The following is a 23,848-nucleotide window of genomic DNA, read 5'->3' as shown; positions in this document are numbered from 1 at the left end:
CCACCTTCTGGAGGGGGATTTTGGAATGATGTGGGGGGAGTAGTAAGCAAGGTGCACTGGGTCCCCCTTTTTCACTTAAAGATGGTAGTTTTTTGGGGGGCACTGAGTGATTTTTCTTTTTCTGAAAAAAAGGGCAGTAGGTTAAACAACCTACCTATGAACCTATGATCTACAGTGTTGCTTCTTATATATCAAAGGTAATGTAACTAAATGTGGAGGGCAGCAAAGCAATTGGTGGCAATAAAATGTTCTGAATTCACCATGAGCAAAAATTAATTTAAACCAATTACCACATGTTCCTAGCAACATTCACGCTTGCTGCATTTACTGGGCAAAAGTGGTTCTCAAATTGGAAAACATTAAAAGCCCAGATGTAAAACAACAGGGTTCAACCAGGGAAGATTTTGTACATGGGGACATTTAGCAGTACTTCTAAACATTTTTGTTGTCCCAGCTGAAAGGGATATTACTGGCATCAGCGACAGTGCTCATCCTCAAGGCTCATCCTCATCAGACTAAGCAAGAGCAGCACCTCACTACACAAAAAAATGTATTCATTCCAAGATGTCAGGAGTGGCAAAGTTGAGAAGCCCTGATGGAGAAAACAAAGATAAATAAGTTGTTCAGAGAATTAACACCTAGTAAGGGAGAATATATGGAATTGTGAGTGATGGGTTAAAGACATTTCCATAAATTTCCTTAGTTAAGAGGCCTTAGTAGAAAATGGAACTAACATGGGACCCAAACAAGCAAGTAACAGAGATGCCTGTGAATCTGCTTGTTGACTCATTCGTGCAACAAATATTTATCAAATGACCATTTCATCTGAAGTTCAAAGATATATGGAGAACTTACAGTTTAATTAAGAGTTATAGATAAAGAGTAAATTGAGGAGATAATTGTTGTGTGCTGGCAAGTGCTATAATAAAGGCATCGAGCTGGTTCTATTGATGCGAGAGAGTCTGTGACGGACATCTGGAAGGGATAGTAAGAAAGGTTCTGGGAGGAGGAACTTCATGTAGAACTAAAAGAAGAGCATCCATTCTGACAAGGGTTGAGATGATTCATGAATTTCAAGGGAGGAAGAGACAAGTCCTAAGGGAGAATCAGAAGTATCAAAGGGGTGAAGAGGTCCTGCAGGACGCCTTTTGCATTTGTTAATTAGAAGGACATCTGGGCCCTTGAAGGCTGCAGATTACTATATATATATATGCATATATATATATATACATATAATTCTGAATTTTCTAATTGTGAGAGAAAAATTAAGCTTGGGATTTGGAGGATTTGAAGCAGAACTGTTAGGGACCTCAGTGGAGTTCTGTTGGAATATGTCAAGCACTTGCTCTCCTCAACAATTTTCTCTACAAAAAATTAGACATCCCCACACAACACTCCAAACAACACAGTGATGGAACGCAAATGCTAATATTAATCATACCTTTTCTCTCTTTTCTTTCCCAGGCTTCACAAGGCTTGCTGCTCAGGCAGTTTCTATTGTAATCAGCAAGTTACCTACGGTGATTGCATGTTTGCCTCCCCCAATTAAATACTTCTTTTTTCTGTCTGAGAGAAAAATGTCAGAAAACTTTGTTGAATTGAAGAAAGCTGGCCTGCTTGTCTGGAACTTGATTGTAATTATATGTCGGATATTTGAGGATGGAAACACAGTGGAATTCTTAACAGGTGCCTCCCTTGACAGATGGAGTAAAGAGAAACTCGGTTTAATCTGTGTGTGTTTGGAAAGCATCATGGGAGTGCAGACAAGTAGCCCTAATCAAATGACCCGAAAGGTCATACAGAGCATTGAGCAGCAAAAGCCCAAATGGATTGAATGCCAATTGTTGCAAGCAAGGAAACTAAGCACGGAATGGTAATGTTTTTCTTTCATCAAATAGTCACAATAACAAAGTCAACAATAAACAATAAACAAACTATTGTCTAGGTGGCAGCCGTGGTCATTTGTGCGAACTTACAATGCTAATGGAGACTTGGATGAATACAGAGAAGGATAAATGTTCCATTAAAAATGGATTGTTAGACTTTCCTTGTCTTATGAAAACTTGAACCCTGCTGATATACTGGAAAGCTATACTTGTTTGGTCAACATCTTAAGGTTTCTGATTAAAAGGGTGGTAATTAGACCCAGGAGAATTTGGTTTCACTCCTTTTCGATGTGAAAACAGGTATCTAGTAGCTAGCCTGGAGCATTTTGGAAATGGATTGGGCATGGAGATTAAATTAAGAAGGAATTAATGGGTATAAAAAGGCTTTTTATTGCTTTCTGTGTACCTGATTGTCAAAAAGGTACACATTTTTCATCTGGTAATGTAAGAATCCCAGAGGGCAACTGGGGCATATCACACTAAAGCTATAAACACACCCAGCTGTTTCTGTACGAAAATGTCAACCTTCTCAGAGGTTTGTCACCAAGAGCTGGGTGATTTGTGGTACTGCAAAGACTTTTAGGAGTCCCTGATGAATTTAAATATGTATATAGAGTGCTTTTGTCTTAAAATAGTCTTCAGCATAAAAGTGTAAGATATTGATAAAAAAAATTGCAGTTCAGATGGTCTGCAGACCCCTGTCAGCCCCACCGCCCTACTACACCACTCATGTATACTGTTCCCCATTCTTTTAAAATATATTCATATTGCCAGCAGATACCATTATAACCCTCTGTCTGAAAAAGCTAAAAGTTGTTAATTTTTCTGCTCATGGTAGTGATAAAGAGCTCATGCTTTGGAATCAGATAGACAAATACAAATCCCTTGTAAATGAGCTGTCTTGTGCATATTATGGAATCTCTCAAAGCCTTGTTTCTCGAGATGATATAAAGCTGAACAATGAAATAACATTCATAAAGTTCTTAGCATTAAGTTTAGAGCTAGTACACTTTTTGTTTATTAACTATTAAAATACGTTGCATACACTGTATAGTGTCATGGTAATAAATGCTTTGTGTTGGCTTATATTAAAATATAAGACCTAATGGTAATCCAAGTGGGAAGAATTAGGTGATTATGATTTTCCCGGTCTTGTTATACTTACTTCTGGGGGTCCCCTGGGTATGAATTACAATAACAATCAGGCAAATGCTCAGTAACATTGACAGTGACCTTCTTAATCTTTGCATTTGCATTCAATACCAATTTACTGACTTAGATCCAATGACTAAAAGATTAAAGCCAGATGTCATTATCCATGGCAGTGGTTATAAAAGAAAAAAAGAGTGACAATAGTGGATCTGATTCTAGTCACAAATTTAAATTTAATGATACTGCTGATTTAGGAATTCCTCTATCAATGGGGATGGTTTCAGCAATGTCATAGTATCATACCTTGAGCCACATACAAGAATTCTTAGGTAAGAAATGTTTCCTTAGAAGTTGATTTTAGTTTCTTTTGCGAACTACACTACAACACCTGGTATCTCCTAGAGTGGGGAGTTGTTTTGCTAATATTGGCTGATTAGCTATCAGTTACAACATGCATGCAAAATAAAGAATTGCTGATTATAGAAATGCTTTAAAACATGCAAAGACTCTAAATATATACCATGTAATTTTTTTTAACTGGCACCATGCCACATGCCTTTCTCAATTTCTAAAATAATACTGTTATTCAACAATGCAGACTTAAAAGTTATTGCATGTATTTGAAAAAGGGTTAAATCTGACCTGTTCACTCACTTTAAGTAATCAGTCCCTTTTAAAATTTGGTCATGATAAGACTACTTGTATTTGCCTTAAATTTCAAAATGAGTTAGCTTTTGCAAGTGAGCGTCAACCCAGATTTCTAACAAATTTATGATAATTTTGTTCATAGAGCTAAAATGTATTTCAAACTATAACGTCTGTATATAGATGAAGGATTGCCTTGGCTTTGCCATAATTTTTTTTAAAGTGTGAGAATGTAAGTATTTAAGCTAAACTATTTCTTCTGTTAAGATAAATGAAATCTTAATTCCTCATGAAGATTCTCTGGGAACTGCACAATGTCATTTAGCTGGATTTCTTTCACTTGCATCCAGATTTAACTTTGATTTTATGGAAATTGTGAAAATAACTGCAGTGGAAAGGTGGCAGCTGTAAGCATTGCTTGTCTTGCATTCTGCCTGAAAACATTACTATTCATTAAAATAACCTTCACTTTGTAGTAACACTCAAGCTGTAAACAGTCAACTTAGATTCTGGAGAACACACAACCCCCCAAAAGTAAAGAAATGTCTGTCTTTGCAAAGTAATTTGTCGAGTTGAAGATTATTGTTTTTCATCATGGTGACCCTGGCTTGGCTGGCTGGGTGCATATACAGATTAAGATTAATGCAGTTATTCCTTGGCTAAGGTCTGCCTCTTTCAGGGCACATTCTCCCTAATGACATGATTGATAGGCAGTCCCAAATCCAGAGAGGAACTCATTAATCATAGCATTGACTGAATCCAATCATTTGCTTCACCTGCACAGTGATGGACAGGAAAGGATACAATTCAGGGGCTGACACTGAGATACTCTTTTGTCAGAGGGCCTCAACTTTTTCAATGCCAGCCTCTACAAAACTTGACATGAAATTTTTGCAACCTGTATGCAGCTTCCCAAAAATATTTGCAAACTTCCTTTTATTTTGCAACAAGTTTTTTTTGTGTGTTTTAAAAAAAATTATCCAGCTGATAATATCTCTAGGAGTGGAATTTGTTTTATTTTTCTAGCAAGACTTATATGACCATAAGTTTCTGTCTTTCTTTTTTTTTCCTTTTTTTTAGGATGTTTTGAAGTTACATGTGGAAGCAATATAAAAGTTAATGTCCAGCAGCTGGATATCATTTGGTTCAGCCTTCAGGTCAATGGCACCGATTCTTAGCAGAACTAATTTTATAATCATGGCAAAATCTCAGTAATGAAGTGCAGTAGATAGCTGATTATACCACAGTAAATTTCATTTAGTCTGGGAAATGGTGAAAAACCATGCTTTTTCTTAATACTTAGATTGCAAAGCCTGACATTATCCTAATAGCAATTACAATAAGACAATTATTGTGGAATACATATTTATATATAAAATATAAGTTGAATATCATAGTTCTCTTATACACTGATATAAGTTAAGATTTATAAAAAGTTACATTATCTACTATTACTATGTAAATCATGTTTAAAAATAAACATGAGTTCTCATGAGAGAAATGTTCCACAAATATAACTTGCATAGTCCTGATGTGATAATAGACATTTTCCCTAGAATAATCAGGGTGGTGACTTTCATTAATTACTGTTTTTTAGGAAAAGAAACATGAAACAGGGTGCATACTTTAAAAAGGCAGCAAGTGTTAAAATGCCACATTTAGGGGTCAGAGTGCTAGTACAGGAATTGAGGCACTTGTCTTGCATCCAAACAGCACCAGTTCTATCCCTAGCCCCACATATGATCCCCCACGCACCTTGAGGAGTGACCTCTGACCACCACTGGATATGCCCAACCAAAAAATGCCAGTATACAATATCCAATGGTATACAGACCCTTAGAGGGCACCTGCCCTGTGCTCAGCATAGGTGTCCCCTCTTGACATTTGAATTCACTTTTATTTTCTTCTAAGACAGTTGTGAAGAGGCATCTACCAAAGACTCAAAACCAAAGCTACTTCTAGCATCAAAGATACTTTTTATCCTCAAAGAGAAAATACAAATTACTTCTTCCAGGTTCTTAAAAAGGAGTGTTTTGTTTTCATCCCTTGATTATAGCAATTTCAACAATTGCAGTGATGGGAAATGTTTTATAGATGGGAGTATAAATGTAATAAAGAAATGTTTTCAAAGAGGTGATTCAATTTTTAGAAATGCTTTTAGGTGCTTCATTCGAAGGTGCTGTTTATGTACGGAGCAGTGGTTTGGGAAGGCTTACCTATTTGAGCAAAGTCTTTATGGATGCTTTGAATATGAGATTTACATCTACTCAGTACCTCAATCTCTTTGATTATTTTCCATCTTGACAATTCTTCACCACTGATACTTATGTGCTTTCTTTGTATTTAGTGCATTTATGACAATAGAGAGAGGCACAGCCTCAGAAGAAGGAAATATTGCTTTTGAACTGACTGAGCAGAAAATAAACATGATGGTCCTGGATATCTGCCACAAACCAGGTGGCAGCGAGTACCTGAGGCAAATTTATCACATCATGCGGCTCAATGAGGTAGGGAAAAGGCCTTTTTACCGAGCAATTAGGTGTGTACTGGCCTGAGGCAGCGTCTGCTGGCAGCTAAGGGTTAGTCAAGGAGGTGATAATACTTCTTAAAGTCAATACCAAACTCAATATCACATTATTAATAGAATCTATTCAGCCCCGGCTGTTCTGCATTTGTACAGCAAAAGCTTCGCTGAAAACAATGTCGGTTTTATTTATATGGTTTAAACAATAATATGGCTCATAAACTCAGATCCATTCTGAATTGTAGAGACGAAAGGTTTAGTTTGGGGATTGTGTGTTTGTGACCATTAAGTTGATGTTAAAATCAGGTGTTTGTGAAGTGAAGAATTTTCTGCAGGTGATGTGGGCGCTTCTCCTAGGGATGTCATATTTGTGCTGATGAAGCCAGGGATTCTTACACAGTGAAAAACTTGAGAAGAATCTAGGAAGACATTTGGGAGCCACTAGATTAATACAAGAAAATGAACTAATGCATGGATAGTGGGTAGGACCAATGTTGTCCTTCCTGCTGGGTTCAGCCTTTGACCTTTCAGGCAGTTTAGCAAAAATGTAATGAGCAGATCATATGAATTGCCTACTGGAAACAATGCAAGTTTTCTAAATTAGTCTGGATTTTATTTGATCATAAATATCAGAAATAAAATGTGACATCTAATGTGAATTAGTACTACACTTATATTTGCAAATATAGGAATGCATTTTTTTGAGTAGTAAAAATTGTATAGTATCAATCATATGAATATGTGGTATTTTACCTCAAAGAACTTAAAGACCATATCTTCAAAAGGAAAGCATTCTAGCATAGCATTTGATAGCTCAGTTATAGAAATGTTTTTCCTCACAGTTGTTTATAGGAAAGTTGTCTCAATTGGCTGGAGTATAGATCCTCTGCTTGCAGCACACTTGCCATGCTTGAGTGAGGCCCTGGGTTCAATCCCTGGCATGACCCAAAAAATACCAGAAGAAAAATTAAAGTTACCTCAAGTAAATCGTTGTTTTTGGGATTTTATAGAGCTAGTCAACTAATTAATAAACAGATTATATAAGACTATTTAATGATAACTTGTGAAAGATGTAAGAAATTTTAACCGTGAGAAATGTGTTACAGTAACATAACCCACTCACTCTTGCTGATGATCCTTTGTAGTCACTTTAGGGAGGAATTCTTTGTAGGAATTTATGACCATGGTGAAGGGAGAGATTTCCACTGGAAAGTTATGGTATTCACTGATTTGTCAACATGGTCACAATGTTAAATTGGTTGAAATCACCAATATTATTAGTGAGGAGCTGATATGTTGCAGTAGGATGGTATTAGGATGTTTCTGAGGACAGTAATGGCCGATACAGATTGCTAAAGTAATAGATGAGCCCTCCTTCTCAAAGGTCCATAAACAAATATGATTAATCATCACCAACAGCAACATCAACAAATACAAATTGGCAATTTACTGGTTCTCATCTACCTGTTATATTCAGGAAATCCAGTGCCTCTTTTTCCTTTGTAGAACTGGTGAAATGCTGAAACCATGGCTCTAAACACTGCCCTGAGATGCAGACAAGCCTGTACTGGAGTATCACTGCATTTTGATCATTTAAACTCAAAGCTAAGATTTTTATTTATTTCATGAGAAATAAATATACTTACCATGAAGGCAGAGCTGTCTAGCTAAGAATTTGGGTTGTGTGTGTGTGTGTGCACACACGCGCATTGTGGGGTGTGTGTGTGTGTGTGTGTGTGAGAGAGAGAGAGAGAGAGAGAGAGCACTGAGTGACACATAGTATTTCAAATTAAGAGAGATAATGAAGATGAAGCTACAACCAAAATAAGCTGCAAGACCTTTCCCTTGTGACTGCCCTCATGTGTGGAGTGTAGGAGTGTAGGGTAGCATCACCTGAGGCTGACACCCAACGACAGTAGATACAAGGGCCAGGGGTATTGCCCATAGCTGGAAGACTGCTTCATGAGGGGAGGGGAGAAGGCAGATGGAATAGAGAAGGGATCACTAAGAAAATTATGGCTGGAGGAACCAGTTGGGATGGGAGATGCATGCCGAAAGTAGATAATGGACCAAACATGATGACCTCTCAGTGTCTGTGTTGCAAGCTATATTGCCCAAAAGTAGAGAGAGAGTATGGGGAATGTTGTCTGCCATAGAGGCATGGGGAGGGTGGGAAAGGGGGGTATACCCGGCATATTGGTGGTGGGGAATGTGCACTGGTGTTGGGATGGGTGTTTGATCATTGTGAGATTGTAACCCAAACATGAAAGCTTGTAATGATTTCACGGTGATTCAATACAATTTAAAAAAATTTTAAAAAAGGACCTTTCCCTTGTGACTTATAAAATAACACAGACAATTAAAGAATAATTTTGTTTTTAATACTAATACTAGTTATAGCAACATTTTTTTTGCTATAAGATATCATAGAATTGTATTGTTATATTGGTTCAACTGATGACTAGTGTGAAGCCTTTTTTTTTTTTAACCACATCTGTCAGGATTCAGGGGACTAGTATGGAGAGCCAGGGATCAGACCTGGGTCAGTCTCATGCAAGGCTAGCACCCTGCCCACTGTACTGTTGCTCTGGTGCCAGTATGAAGTCTTTAGTGCTTTTGGTGTGCAGCTAACTAATATTTGACTCTATATATATAAGGACAGACAACTTGCATGTAAATGATTTTCTCTCTCCAATTCCTCATTTACTCATTCAATCCCTTAAAGTTAGTTGATTGAAGTTTGACTTTGGAACTAGAAGACAGGGAGATCTGATTTTAAATTTTAGGTGAATTTTCAATTGTGTGAATGGTAAATGTTTCTACCTCCCAAGTTGTTCTAAGGTCAATTATCTTATTTCAAAAGTTGGTAGATGGGCTGGAGTGATAGTATAGCAGGTAAAGCATTTGCCTTGCATACAGAATTAAACTTTGCAAAGGTTTGTCTTTTACTATTTCCAAATTATGGGCCACAAGGAGCAAATATAAAATAATGACCCAGGAAGCGATAGTATAGCAGGTACAGCATTTGCCTTGCGTGTATCCATCCTGGGTTCAACCCCCAGGTCCCCATATCATCCCCTGAGTTCCTCTAGGACCTATTCCTGAGCACATTGCCAGGAGCAACCTCGGAGCACCGCTTGGTATGGCACGGAAATCTAAAGAAAAAAGAAAACTTAATATACATAAAGAAGTGCTTATGGGTACAGGTGTGGGTGAGTGAAGTAATGGCATATAATTGAGAGACAAAAAAGTTATGAAAGAAAATGAACTTTAAAGTGTTTGAGAAAGAATAAAAGAAGCCCAAAGCTAGAAACTCACCTGGTAGTGAGTAAACTGGCAGATGAATAAAGTTGAGGGAGGAAGAACTGTAGTGTCCAGGTCTCAGCAAACGTGGTGGGTGAGGTCACAGGATGGGGCAGAGGCGGAGCGCTCTGCAGTGGAGAGAAACAGAGAAACAGTGGGCAAGAAACATGTTTTGAGATAGTTACATGAGGAGAGTGCTCAAGGAAGAATTTATTTCTTCTGAGGAAATGTACGAGATAGGAGTTAAGTTCCAAATCCGATAAAGCAATATCAGAAAAGATGAGGTTTTAAGAAAGTAGTGAGTGTATAGTGGAGCAGTCAGAATTCTCTTAACCAGGGATAAAATATTGCTGTTTTACAACTTGTAATGGGGCACTTTCTCTGTGGAATTGTGGAAAATAAACTAATAACAATAACACACACACACAAAACACCACATAAAGGGAAATTGGTAAGAAAGATTGCAGTTATAATAAAACATGATATACAGAGAACAAAGCAATAGTATAGCAGGTAGGTCATTTGCCTTGTTTGTGTTGGACCCAGGTGCCATCCCTAGCACCTCCAGGAGTGATCTAAGAGTGCAGAGCCGTGACAAAGCCCAGAGCACTGCCAAGTGGGGAGGGAGGGAGGGAGGAAAGAAGAAAGGAAACAAGGAAGGAAGGAAGGAAAGGAGGGAGGGAGGGAGGGAGGCAGGCAGGGAGGGAGGGAGGGAGGAAGGAAGGAAGGAAGGAAGGAAGGAAGGAAGGGAAGAAGGAAGGAAGGAAGGAAGGAAGGAAGGAAGGAAGGAAGGAAGGAAGGAAGGAAGGAAGGAAGGAAGGAAGGAAGGAAGGAAGGAAGGAAGGAAGGGAAGAAGGGTTTTTCTATTCAAAACTCTAAATATAGGCATGGATTATTTTCTGATGGCTTTATCATAATCTAGAAGTATTGAGGAGGTGGTGGTGGTGGTGGTGGTGGTGGTGTGTGTGAGTGTGTGTGTGTGTGTATGTGTGTGTAGATGCATCTCTCAGATGCTGCAGAATTAAACTTTGCAAAGGTTTGTCTTATACTGTTTCTAAATCATAGGCCACAATGAGCCTAAAATTTAGGCTTCCTTCCTTTTCCTCCCTCCCTCCCTCCCTTCCTTCCTTCCTTCCTTCGTTCCTTCCTTCCTTCCTTCCTTCCTTCCTTCCTTCCTTCCTTCCTTCCTTCCTTCCTTCCTTTCTTCCTTCTCTTTCTCTTTCCTTCCTTCCTTCCTTTCTTTCTTTCTTTCTTTCTTTCTTTCTTTCTTTCTTTCTTTCTTTCTTTCTTTCTTTCTTTCTTTCTTTCTTTCTTTCTTTCTTTCTTTTCCTTATTTCTATTGAATCACCATGAGATACAATAAATATAGTTACAAAGCTAGTCATGATCTGGTTTCAGTCACACAATGTTCTAACACCTATCACTCCACCAGTGCCCCAAGTTGTTTCCCTCCTGCCACCCCCCACCTTGCCTCTACTTCTATGGCAGGCACTTTTTCTCTTGAACACATGCTCTCTCTCTCTCTCTCTCTCTTTCTCTCTCTCTCTCTCTCTCTCTCTCTCACTCTCTCTCTCTCTCCCCCACCTCCTTTCTCCTTTTGGGATTGTGGTTTGCAATGTTCATACCGAAAGGTCATCAGGAATATCCCTTTACCTTCTTTGAACACTCAGTTCTTGTCCAGCATGGTCATTCCCAGATAATATTGTCATATTGGTCCCTTCTCTATCTTACCTACCCTCTGCGCCACCCCTCCTGCCCCCCCACCCCGTCAATACTTGTGGTTGATTCCAACCATTAGCCAGTCTTCCTAGCTGCTGTTTTCTCTGGTCATGGATATTAGTCTTCTAATATTTTTTATATACCACAAATGAATGTGGTCATTCTATATCTGTCCCTCTCCTACTGATTCACTTCACTCAGCATGATACCCTCCATTTCCATCCATTCATAGGCAAATTTCATGACTTCATTTTGCCCAACAGCTGCATAGTATTTCATTGTGTAGATGTGCCATAGTTTCTTTATCCATTCATCTCTTCTTGGGCACTCGGGTTGTTTCCAGATTCTGACTATGGTGAATAGTGCTGCAGTGAACATTACGGGTGCAGATGGTATTTCTGCTGTGTGTTTTGGGGCCGAAAAGTGGGTGGGCCCAAAAGTGGTATTGCGGGGTCAAAGGGGAGCTCAATTGCTAGTTTTTTGAGGAATGCCCATATTGTTTTCCGAAAAAGCTGGAACAGTCGGCATTCCCACCAACAATGAAGGAGAGTCCCTTTCTCCCCACACCCGAGTCAGCATTGGTTGCTCTTGTTCTTTTGGATGTGTGCCAGTCTCTGTGGTATGAGATGATATCTCATTGTTGTTTTGATTTGCATCTCCCTGATGATTAATGATGAAGAACAGCATACAATTCTTTTTTAAAAAATTGAATCACCATGAGATTCAGTTACAAAGCTTTCATGCTTGATTTTCAGTCATACAATGATCAAACACCCATCCCTCCACCAGTGCACATTCTCCATCGCCGATGTCCCCTGTATTTTCATCTCCCTGATGATTAGCGATGTGAAGCATTTTTTATGTGCCTTTTGGCCATTTGTGTTTTTTTTTAGAGGAAGCTTCTGTTCATTTCTTCTTCCCATTTTTTGATGGGGTTGGAGGTAGAACAGCATAAAATTCTTATCCAGAGTGATTGATGGTAAATCTACACAATGAAATACTACACAGCTATTAGGAAAAATGAAGTTATGAAATTTGCTTATAAATGGGTGCACATAGAGAGTATCATGCTGACTGAGATGAGTCAGAAGGAGAGGGACCAGTAGAATGACTGCTCTCATTTGTGGGACATAAAAAAACATAGTATGAGACTAATAATATCTAGCTTTTTAAACTGTGGATTCCAACACCAGATTGGACCATGTAGCTTAAAATCTTTAATTTTTTAATGATTTATTATCAGTAAGTGTTTTATTTGTTTACTTATTTTACAACCCTATGTATCCAGGGCTGTGAAAATTTCTCCATTGAAAAGGGGTCATGTGTGGAAAGAGTTTAAGGGCCTAGGAAGAGTATGGGAGAAATTTTCTTAACACGCAGATTCTGATTTGATGGAGTTTAAAGTAAGGCCTTTCTAGAGAGCCCTTTTGAAGTGCTTTTGAGTTCTAATATTCTAATCTTAGTCCTAACCCTCACCTTAAAGAAAATATTATATTGTGACATACTAAAAGGCAGAGGGATATTTATATTTGGCTTGAAAAAAATAATTTGCTAAGTTGATAAATGAGCATTTGATAGTTTGTGGGAAAAATTTGTCATTTCTAACTGTTGTCTTCCAGAAAGCAACTTTTGAAAAGATTTGGAACATTCTCCTTGTTTATTTATAGATGGAAAATGACTTTATTTTTTGGCTCAGGCTGCCACCGGCATTTGGAGAACTAGAGTTACATATTTTGAGCTTTGTTTGAACCTTGATATTTTTCTGTTAACAGGATAGAAAGAGTTCAGACACTTCTGTTATAATTAATTTTACACAAAGTGAGACTGTTTAGAGTGAAATGCAAAACTGTGTAGTGCTCTGCTGAGCGTGGAGTACATAGCAACTCTACTTAATGAATGAGCAATCTCGTACCATGAGTAATCATTCTCTTGAGTTAAGTTTTGGTAACCATGCACATGAGCCCATGGCAAGATAATGCCTATTAAAAGGATTTTGATATGTCAAGCATATATTAACCACGTAAGGATTCATTAAATGGTTTTCTAATCTATCCTATATATTAGGATAACCTGTTTTTGATGGCTTTATTGCAATGCTGATTGCAATAGTCTGCTGTGTTTCTTCTGAAAATGTATTCTATCCCAAGGCAAGTAATACACTGTAATGTAGCAAATGTGCTGAAAGGGTAGGTTTTGATATTGATCAGCTTATTTTTAAAGAGAATATATGCTTCCCACCATCATGACTTGTAATTTTTTTTCCTTAAAGGAATATTTAAAAGAACAGCTGTTTTCTATGAATGGTTCAGAGGAAAAGCCATTACCCATTCGCCCTTTAAATACAACCTTGAGGAGCAGAGACGATCAGCCTTCTGCCTTTAACCCTTTTCATGTGAACAGGGTGTTTAGTGAAAACATGCTGGACCAGGTATGTGGAAATTAAATGGTAAATTTAATTTGGATGTGTGGTTTCCCTTACACAAGGAAGAAACTAATGCTTTGTGTTTGAATATTTATTTGTCAGTTTTGTAGCAAGGAAGCAAAAGACCTTGTTCTTGCATGCTTTGCACAAATTGACTTTGAAAAAGTTATTTTACCTTCATTCTATTTGTCAAATTGATTCATATGTTTGGTCTGTAAAACTTAACTTTTGACCAGGTCAGTTCACCGTGGGCAGAAGGAACATCTGTTGGACTGTGTCTACAGAAGGCCTGAAGCATTTCCCAACCAGGAATTTCTGTCACTCCCACCCCCCAATCTCTAAACTCACCAAACACCTTGCAATGTTTATGGCTTGATCCAATTATCAGATAAATTATAAACTAGTTTAAGATTAATTGTAGATATAACATGGAACTTCTATTTTAAATGACATGGAGTAAATCTGCCTCTTTGTAACCCTACACACATTCTGGAATTTCAAATGAATTTGCCTCGGATACTAAAGTCAGGATTTTTGCAGCAAAGTCAACGTGATAAATACCACACATTTTTTAATGTCAGATTATGCCATTGTTTCAGTTGCATATTTCAGTAGTTACATTTAAAAGATCATCTTTATGCCAAAGTACTTGGAGTCTAAAGTTGCTTTTGCCGGGTTCATTCTTTCAGGGGCTTTGCCCAGAAGCCTCTTGACAGAGTATTTGAACTAACAGGGCAGAAGAGAAGAATTGCTTGACCTAGAGCTCTAACAAAAGGAAGAATTAAAACAATGGCCTAATTCGGGATGCAGATAATATTTTTACCATGCCTGCTCTGGCTCCAGTCTGCATTCATCAATACTGTAGTAGAATAAGACCTTCAAATGCTGACAACCCAGGGCAGCGCTCCCCTGCTCTATGACGGCATTGTAGGGCTCCATTAATCAGCAGGTGACAGGGCATAGTTCTGGTTGGATTTTAAACATCAGCCTGGACTCTTATTATCCAAACTACTTTATTGCAAAGAATATAAGCTTCTATAGTACTTTTAAACCAAATACATGGCCTGAGGTTGAGTTTACTGGTTGCTTTCCTGTGTTGTGTTAGATTGCTCCGGACCATAAATAATCACTGTGGCTGTTAAATTATCCTCACTTCACATCAATAAACAGCATGCTTTATTTTGTTCCAAATTACGAGATTATCTTTCATAGCCATTTTTTTCTCATTAAACTGTTGTAAAATTATCTATTAAATGAGATAAAAGTATCGTTTATTTATTTTGCAGTATTATTTATTTTATAGTTTCTCATAATCTCCCCTTTAGAGTCTTTTCTTAACAAACACAATAGTATGAATATCACACTAGTGTTAAGCTATATTTTATAGTTGAGTCAACTTTCCAGTTTGTTTTTTAAATCAGGCTTCTGGGTGCTGACAAATTTGTGACAGAGAAAAGTTGCCAGTGATTTTAGTTTACTTTTCAAAGAGTCACCCTCTCAGAGAAACTTGTTGGGCAAATGCCATTAACACTTGGAAGAATAACGACTCAAGAAATTGATTTATATTTTTATAAATAATGACTACATTCCCAAATGGATTTATAAATTAATTGCTGTCTTATTGGAATAAAAACCTTCTTCTATAGACATGATTGATGTTATCTGTCTCAGTCCTTGTTCTGGACCCCCCTCCTTCTTAGTTAGTCTATCACAGCTGGAGCTTTAATTTACTGATCATATTAACTCTGATTAATAACTAACAATAGCGTCTTCTCATTTATCAACAGTCAGCCACCACAAAATGGAACTGGAATTGGTCAAACTTGTTGCCAAATTATCTGGGAGTGGATAAGATGACCTTCAGTGTATTGTTCAAAAACAGGTAATGATACTGGGGGGAATTGTTGTAGACCTTTATATATTTCTTTTTAGATAAAATATATGTATTTGAAAAAATATGCATTTGAAATCTTATAAAGCATATACTTTCTAATTTTTTTCATAGTATGGCTTTGCCAAAGGTGATAATTTATTTTCCTGGCATGAAAATAGTTGGCCTTACTCTGAATTTTATTTTATTTTTGGGACCACACTGGTGGTACACAGGGGCCACTGCTGACTTTGTGCCCAGGTACCACACCTGGATCTGTGCTAAGTTGATTTTATGTGGTGCTGGGATTTAAAACTAGTGTGGCTGCCTCCATAAGAAGGTAGCTTAACCTCTCTGGTCTTAGTCTGAACCTTAAATAGTTTGGATTTTGTGTATTATAAGTATTATAGTAAGTAAGGAAACATATGCAGAATGTCAAGACCAAACAACTGACCTAATCCAAGGAACACATATAAGTAAAACTGTCAGGACTGAAGTTCTTGCTTTAACCAGCTACTTCAGCTGTCTTGCCCTAGCCTTTATTGTATATTAATTGTAAACACATACGTAAACCGTAGAACAACTCAGTAAAATGATCATGTATTATCAGCCTAGGAACATAGAGATATAGTTTATTTTGCACAAAAGTATAAACATTTTCTTTATAGTTTGGATTATTAATATTGTTTCTAAAAATTCTTTTTAAAGTTTTCAGTGAAAACTGTAAGACATACATTTAAAAAATTGGATTTCTCTGCCACTTACTACATTTTCACATAAGATGTATATGTGAAATATACTTCTTTTATTGTTCAAGTGTCATATTTCTCCAGAGTTGATCTTTGTGTAATCTTTGTCTTGTAGAATATATTTCTATTTACAAAATATTGAATATCATTTTTCATGAAAGGCAGTAACAATTACATAGTTGAATTGTCAAAACAACCTTGAAAAATCTGGGTATGTACAAGAAATCTGGAGAAATTACAGCATTTCCCAAAAGAGTTTATTTGTTTGTTTTTAAGCTTCTTTACTGCTAGTAGGAGTTTTTGCTCAGGTTTGTGGCTACACTGGTATTACTAGTGCATGGCCCCTGAATGAAGCTCACGCACCATAATAAGCAATCCAGAAGCTTTCCCATTCAGGGCAGAGCCTTCTCTCAGTCCGTGTACCCCTTTGCAGGCAGCTGTGCACAATATATACTGCGTGTTGCAGAAGTTCAAGGAGGCACTCTTCCCTTGTCAAATGTTTTAGAGAGAAGGAAGGTAGAATTAATTGGCAGAGAGGACAATTTTTCTGTGGCACCTATGAGTACACACTGTTTTTTTATTAAATGTCTGTCTGCAAGCAAATTAGAAAATAGAAAATCTAGTTCTTCCCCCCCACCTGCTATTTGGAAAGTTTAGAGTTTATTTTATATAGCTTAGTTGATCTCTCTATATCTATCTATACGTTTTTCTTTGCTGAATATTGCTGCATCCAATTCACTAAGTAATACTCTAGAGGGAACATATCTTTCATAACTTAACTACATTTGCTCTGTACAGTATTCACTTTTAAGTAAATTTGTGTTTTAACCAAAATTAAATAGTGTTATTTTTGTTTAACAGCATTATATGTACTTCAATTAGTTCAGTAGTGATTATAGTCTATTTCTTTGATATTATCTGCAGGAATAAATAGGATAAAAGAGCTCTCACAAATTTAGCTCGAAATAACAGGTCAAACAGTTCTCTTGGAAAAGGATCATGAATTTTTAATATTAACAGCAAGAATCTCATCTTAATAAGAAACTTAGATTTTTAAGGAATGGAACAAAGGTATCCTATTCAAACTACCCCATACCACAAGCTATAATGAACCTAACTGAGATACCTTAGAAGTATGAAAGTATGAACGATACTTTTAATCTTTCAGCACATTTCCAATTATTTTAAGAATGTTATTTATGAGACTGGATTACTTGTGAACAAGGAAAGAGGTGGTTTCTGTTATTTTCTCCAGGAAAGTTCCTTTTGGCTTTTCATAGAATATTGATTAAAAAAATAAATAGTACATTGAATATTTGCAACATGGTTATCTGAAATACATGCCTCAATATGAGCCCATAGACTATTGAGTTTTTAGAATGAGAATGACATGTGACATCCACCATGTGCAACATGAAACTTCCCACTAAAACTGTGATCTGTTTTAGTGACTCTGAGAAGAAAATTTTGAACAGTTAAGTATGCTGTTTTTTTCTCAGCTTACCACTTGCTCCCTCTTTTCTCTCTTTAATTGCTAAGAGATGATGATTATTATTTAATTGATACTTAATTGGTATAAACTAATTTTACACTTTGGCATAGTATTATATACATACATGTATATATAAAAATATATATATATATAAATTCAGGCTGCTAAAATCTCATGGCTGGGACAAATGGAGACATTAGTGATGCCCTCTTGAGTAAATTGATGAACAACAGGATGACAGTGATACAGTGATATAAATTCAACTTTAGTAGATAAACTATTGAAGAAGAGTGAACACAAATATACCCGGAGAAAATTTCAATAGATGAGAATCCTCTCTATTTACCTCCCAAAGTCTTTTATATCTGATATTCAAATTCAGTATAATACATAGTCTGTGGACGTAGATGCAAATGCCTGGCCTAAACCATACTTCCCTCATACCCACAAACACAATGGCGATGAGAAAATAGGATTCCTGAGCTTTCAGGCCTTTCCGTTATTGTTTACCTTAAGGAAAGTTATCAAAATTATTTGGCATTGTATTCATATGGCTGCTACCTTTGTTCCATCTGGGCCACACATTTACCTCCTTAGATAGAGAGGCCTTTCCTTAACATTCCTTTGAAGTGACCCTCATCCAAATCACCCAAGAGCTCTAATTGAACCAATTCAGGTTCTCTAGCAGCAAAGCCATTTCAAAACTCAACAGTTCAAAAATCTTTTAACAAGCTCTAAGATGTTTTCAATGCATTACCACTAGTAGAAATTGTAGTTTCTGTTAGCTGACTCTTAATCCTACCTGACTACCACCACCACCATGGAACAGAAATTGTGAGAACGCACCTTGGCTTCCTTATTCCAATATTGTCTTTGGTGCCCACAATATCCCTGGATACATAGCTGTCATTTACTGATGTATATTGAATTAATAGAAAAGTGAGGAATAAGACTGGAGGCAGAGTATAGCAGGCAGGGCACTTGACTTGCATGCGGCTGACCTGGGTTTGATTCCCAGCATGGTTCCCCCATGCCCAGAGTGATCCCTGAGAGCAGAGCCAGAAGTAAGCCCGAAGCACCATTAGGTGTGGCCCCAAAACAACAACAACAATTTTCTTAACCAAGAAGTGAGAATGCAGGGAAAAGTCAACTCCTAATAGATGAGCATGGAATAGACCTCTCTAAAGGCAGTATTTGATCAATAGCCATATTGACATAAGAGACATAACTTGGAAATTTTCAGTAGAAATTACACGGATATTCGTTTTCATCTCAAATCAGGATAACTAATCTCTTTTTTTTTCTTTTTTGGGTCACACCTATTGATGCACAGGGGTTACTCCTGGCTTTTAACTCAGGAATTACTCCTGGCGGTGCTGAGGGGACCATATGGGATGCTGGGAATCAAACTTGGGTCGGCCGCATGCAAGGCAAATGCCCTACCCACTGTGCTATCTCTCCAGCCCCAGGATAACTAATCTCTCTCTCTCTCTTTTTTTTTTTTTTTTTTTTTTTGCTTTTTGGGTCACACCCAGCAATGCACAGGGGTTACTCCTGGCTCATGCACTCAGGAATTACTCCTGACAGTGCTTGGGGGACTGTATAGGATGCTGGGAATCGAACCTGGGTCGTCTGCTGCAAGGCAAATGCCCTACCCGCTGTGCTATTGTTCCAGCCCCAGGATAACTAATCTCTATGTAGTTAAAATGCCCTGTTTTTATCAGTATGTGGTTTGTCTCAGATTAAAACCATGAAACACTGGTCTTTATTTTTAGCTAATTGAACCAATTCAGGTTCTCTTTATCAGCAAAGCCATTTTTTTTAACTCAACAGTTCAAAAGTCTGTTAACAGGGGGTGACAGAATTTGCATTTGCTAAATGACAATGAAAGTGCAAGATGAGGGAAAGTATCCAAACTTAGCCTTTGTAAAATAATTTATATGTGACTTTTAACAAGGCATTTGAAGAGACATCTTGTAGAGGAGCCCCCATAAAAGGGAGTCTGAAAACACATTAATGATACGTGGTTTTCAACATAGAAAGTTTCTATGAGAAAGAATCTAATGGAAAGAAAGATTCCTCAGAGGGTCAGAAAATCACCGTATAGATCAGTTCTATACGTTTTTCCTTTTAGTATTTAAGAATAAGTGGGGTGATGGCACATTGATCTTTTGAAATTACAAAAGTGTTTTTTCCCTGTTTCTTACTATTTCTTGCCTGTTTTCTTTCTCATTTAAAATAAACACTGACGAGGGAGTGAACAGTCACTGCTTTTGCAGGGGGTTCACTGAAGGAACACTCGATTCCCTCGTTCATGGCCAATCTCCAGATTGCCATTTTGATACTGTTTTCTTTGTCTCTGGAACAAATTTATGTCGCTTCTTTTCTTTTTTACCTTATTTATTCAGATTAATTCCTGAGAATTGTGATGTTGACAGTAATCTGTGAATCCAGTGGAATGCTATGCCATTTTAACCATCTAAATATATTGTATATGAGTTTGGCTTCGAGTTGAGCAAACACAATTAAATATGATGGCAGGAACAGCAGAAGGGGTGGTGGTGGCAGATTTCTGGCTATCACTTTGGGGCCTTTCCAGGTGGACAATAACCATACATCTGAGAGGAAACACAGACTAGAGAGCATGTTTTCAAAGAGCCTTGGATCTGTAGAGTTGATTGTTTGCTTTTATTAATAATAATTATTAAGGTATCTTTATGCTGTTTCAGATTATAGTGTGTGTGCCCTATGGGGTTTAGACTGTAGAAAATATCCTCTCTGGCCTTTAACTGCGCACACTACACTCTCCAATGACCATTCTCAGGCAGGGCTGCCATTAGCACAATGTTTATAGTTGTTCACAGCAGTAAATTCTCGACACAGCAGCAGGCTGCCTGGTTATGGAGAAGTGGATTTAAGAAAAGGGGATGCTGAGTTTATGAGCACACACCTCTGAGCCATTTACATACATTACATTTGCCTTGGCATTCAAATTCAGGTTTAGTTTCCCTCCCTCACCTCCAGGTTATGGTCCCCTAGAAAACCTTTTTTTCCTAACTCCATCAAGAGTCCTTGTACTTCTGAAGCCCTTCTGAAGCTCCTTATTTTGTTTTAGGTTTTTTTAATTTTATTTTGGATGGGGGGGCGGGGTCATCCCTGGCAGGACTAAGTGACTATACCTGATTCTGGGCCTAGGAGTAACCCTTGGCAGTGCTCAGGGAACCATATGTTATGCCTAGGACTGAACCAGGGTTACTGGAATGTAAGCAAGCACCTTAACCTTTTTGCTATTTTCCTGGCTTCAATCACTGTTTTTATAGGAGCTGAGTCCTCTCCCAAACTTCACCCCCATAGCCACCTCTTGATGCTGCCAAGATGATCTAAATTATAGTGTAATTAAGATGTTCTGAGTACCTATGGGCTAGGGCTTTGATACATGTACCAAGTAAAGACGTATATACATGTCTTCTTTTTCTCATTTTGTGACTTCTCTGTGTCATTCTTTCTATTCTGTAGAGTATGTTCACCCAGATTCTCACTATAACTATGCCATATGAGACTGTACTAGTGAGGTTGCAAAATGAACAATATGCCCCAAATCATAAATACCAAATAGCATCTGGGATTCAAAGTGAAGGTTCTAACTCAGTAGCTGGTACTTTGTGTACCACAGTGTTTCTTCGCAAACTTCTCTCCTGTGCCCTCAGATTTGCTGAGGTATCATACATTATATTGCATAAATTTAAAACATGCAATATGTTGAATTGATATACACATAAATATCATATAACGTGATATATAAATATATCAACATATGGTTAAATATTACCAAAATCCTTCCATAACTTCATGTTATTATTATCTCTTATTTAATATACTTATTTGTGATTGGGGTGGCCACAACAGGCTGTGTTCAGGGCTTACTCCCAGCTCTCCGCTCAAGCATCACTCCTGCAGGCTCAGGGGACCGTAGTGGAAGAATAAAGAGGAGTTGTGGGTGAACTCAGACCATGTTGCTGATCTAACACTTGCAAAAGGAGAAGGGGGGCAGAGTCCTGGTATGAAGGGTTTCAGAGAGTAGCAGAGTTTTGGCAAGGCTAATAGAGACTATTTAAATGTGAGTTACACACCCATTCTCATGTTCTACATATCAGGGTGGGCACTAATTTCTCTATCATGGGATCAGCCTGGGAGAAATGTGACCTGAAGATCATTGCCATATTGGCACATATGAAGAATGACCAGGGATGACCATTAGTTACATATGCCAATCAGCACAGGAGATGTGAGCTGTGCATTTTCCATGATTACCACAAGTAGAGGTGGAAAGAACAAATTTCTTCTGCATTGAAAGACTGTGTGTATGTGTTATAAATTAATAGTGATGTGATTTAAATAGAGGTCTCTATTACATTAGTGAGGTAAAAGTCCAACAAGCTAAATAAATATGTTAAATACTATTGACAGAAAAGCAGAATTAGCAACATTTTTGATGAAAGGAAGGTATAATAATTTTCTCAAAAGCAGCAATGGGGAATTTTTTGCTTGTCAAATTGGACCAAAATTTACTTTGTAATGAGTTTTCTCCTACCTAATTAAGTATTCACATACTGGCACTTTGGGGTTCTCGCGGTGGATCAAAGTTATTAAAAACTTGCTTGTATAGAGTACATTCTTTTTTGCAATAACTATTCTTTAAGTCTTTTCGTTGTCAAATGCTGTTCAGATTCCAAAATCTCTGTGATGTTTTTCTACAAAGAATTGTAGTAGAAAGTCCTTTGTACTGTTCTAGGCACATTGATTTGAGTAGGCTGAAGGTAGAAAGAGAATAGACTATTGTCAGCCTTGCTGGGCATCATTGCATATCATGTTTGCTTCTATATCAGAACAGAGAAAGACACTTTTACCACAACATAATTATAGAGGAATTTTAATGCCTGTTAAATATAATGAATTGGACAACTAATGTTATTTACTTTATATATTAGTATTTGCTATTACTATAGTACCTTTGTGATGTATATTAAATTAGTTAAGAGACTGATTGTACTTTTTTCCTTTATGCATCTTATGGGTATAGCTGTTTCTGGTTCTTTACCTCCCATCATATGAGACCTAGTGAGAAAAAGCCAAGATGTTTTTATGTCCAGAATATTTATGTTAATAAACCTTCAAAATTAGTTTGAGTTAGCTGTAAGTAATAGCATACATGTTATTTCAAATGGCACGTGAAGATGTGAATTACAAAACTTTCTCTTCCCTGTTCTTAATCCACAGTCACACACTAGTTGTAGCCACTTGAATGATTTTATAAAAAATCTTTTACTTGGTGGAAACAGCATTTAAAAGCAAATTTTAAATGGAACTGAAACTGTTGAATAGTTACAGTATCTAAACACCACACATACCAAGTAAACTCATTTTTGAAAATATTTTTGAATTATTTTGAATCAAAGGGTTATGCTAACCACTATTTTTTTTAATTTATCAACTGAAGACAGTAAAATTAAAACCTAGGTTTTTGCGATGAAAAATAGCAGAATTAACACACCACTTCCTTCTTCCTCTATTCCTAAGGCTCTGATTTTTTTACATTTATAATTTAGTTTTTATTGATCACCTTTAGGTGGTATGTGATAGCATCTATTTTTAAATCAGTTTGTGAAGGTTTTTTTTCTATTTTATTTTAACTTTACATGTAGCAAACTTCATACTTGTTATACAGTCCAGAGTTATGACAAATGCATAATGTTGTTTAATAATGAAATAATGAAATTGACATTCCATCACTCAAAAAACAGTCCCGTGTGTTAGCACTTTGTGGTCCATTCTCCCTCCCACCACAACCCCGGGCAGCCCTGATCTCGTCTCTGTCTCATAGTTGTCTTTTCTCAAGAATATCGTCACTCTAAAATTATATCACGCATCACCTCTTCAATCTGTTGTTTTTACTCAGCATAAAGTCTTTGAAATGCCTCTACCTATTTATCCCTACTGTATTATAAGTAGTCTATTGTGTGCGGGAGCCTATTAGTTGATCTATTCACTTGCTAAATTAGGGTATTTGGATTGTTTCCAGTATTTGG

At 37.2% G+C, this 23,848-nt stretch overlaps 1 protein-coding gene across 2 annotated transcripts in view; it reads left to right on the top strand.

Annotated features, from left to right (window-relative positions):
- The window catches only part of KIAA0825 (KIAA0825 ortholog), a 425,985-nt gene that overhangs the window by 212,007 nt on the left and 190,130 nt on the right, over positions 1-23,848 (top strand). For both annotated transcript variants that reach the window (XM_055133965.1, XM_055133956.1), the window contains 4 exons: positions 1,465-1,873; positions 6,031-6,190; positions 13,499-13,657; positions 15,439-15,533. In XM_055133965.1, coding sequence (XP_054989940.1) covers positions 1,465-1,873; positions 6,031-6,190; positions 13,499-13,657; positions 15,439-15,533 — 823 coding nt within the window. The remainder of the gene's footprint in view (positions 1-1,464; positions 1,874-6,030; positions 6,191-13,498; positions 13,658-15,438; positions 15,534-23,848) is intronic.

Source organism: Sorex araneus, chromosome 1 (genome assembly GCF_027595985.1).
Source record: "Sorex araneus isolate mSorAra2 chromosome 1, mSorAra2.pri, whole genome shotgun sequence".
NCBI lineage: Eukaryota > Metazoa > Chordata > Mammalia > Eulipotyphla > Soricidae > Sorex > Sorex araneus.
The sequence above is the reverse complement of the archived record's forward strand: the minus strand, read 5'-3'. Positions and strand labels throughout refer to the sequence as shown.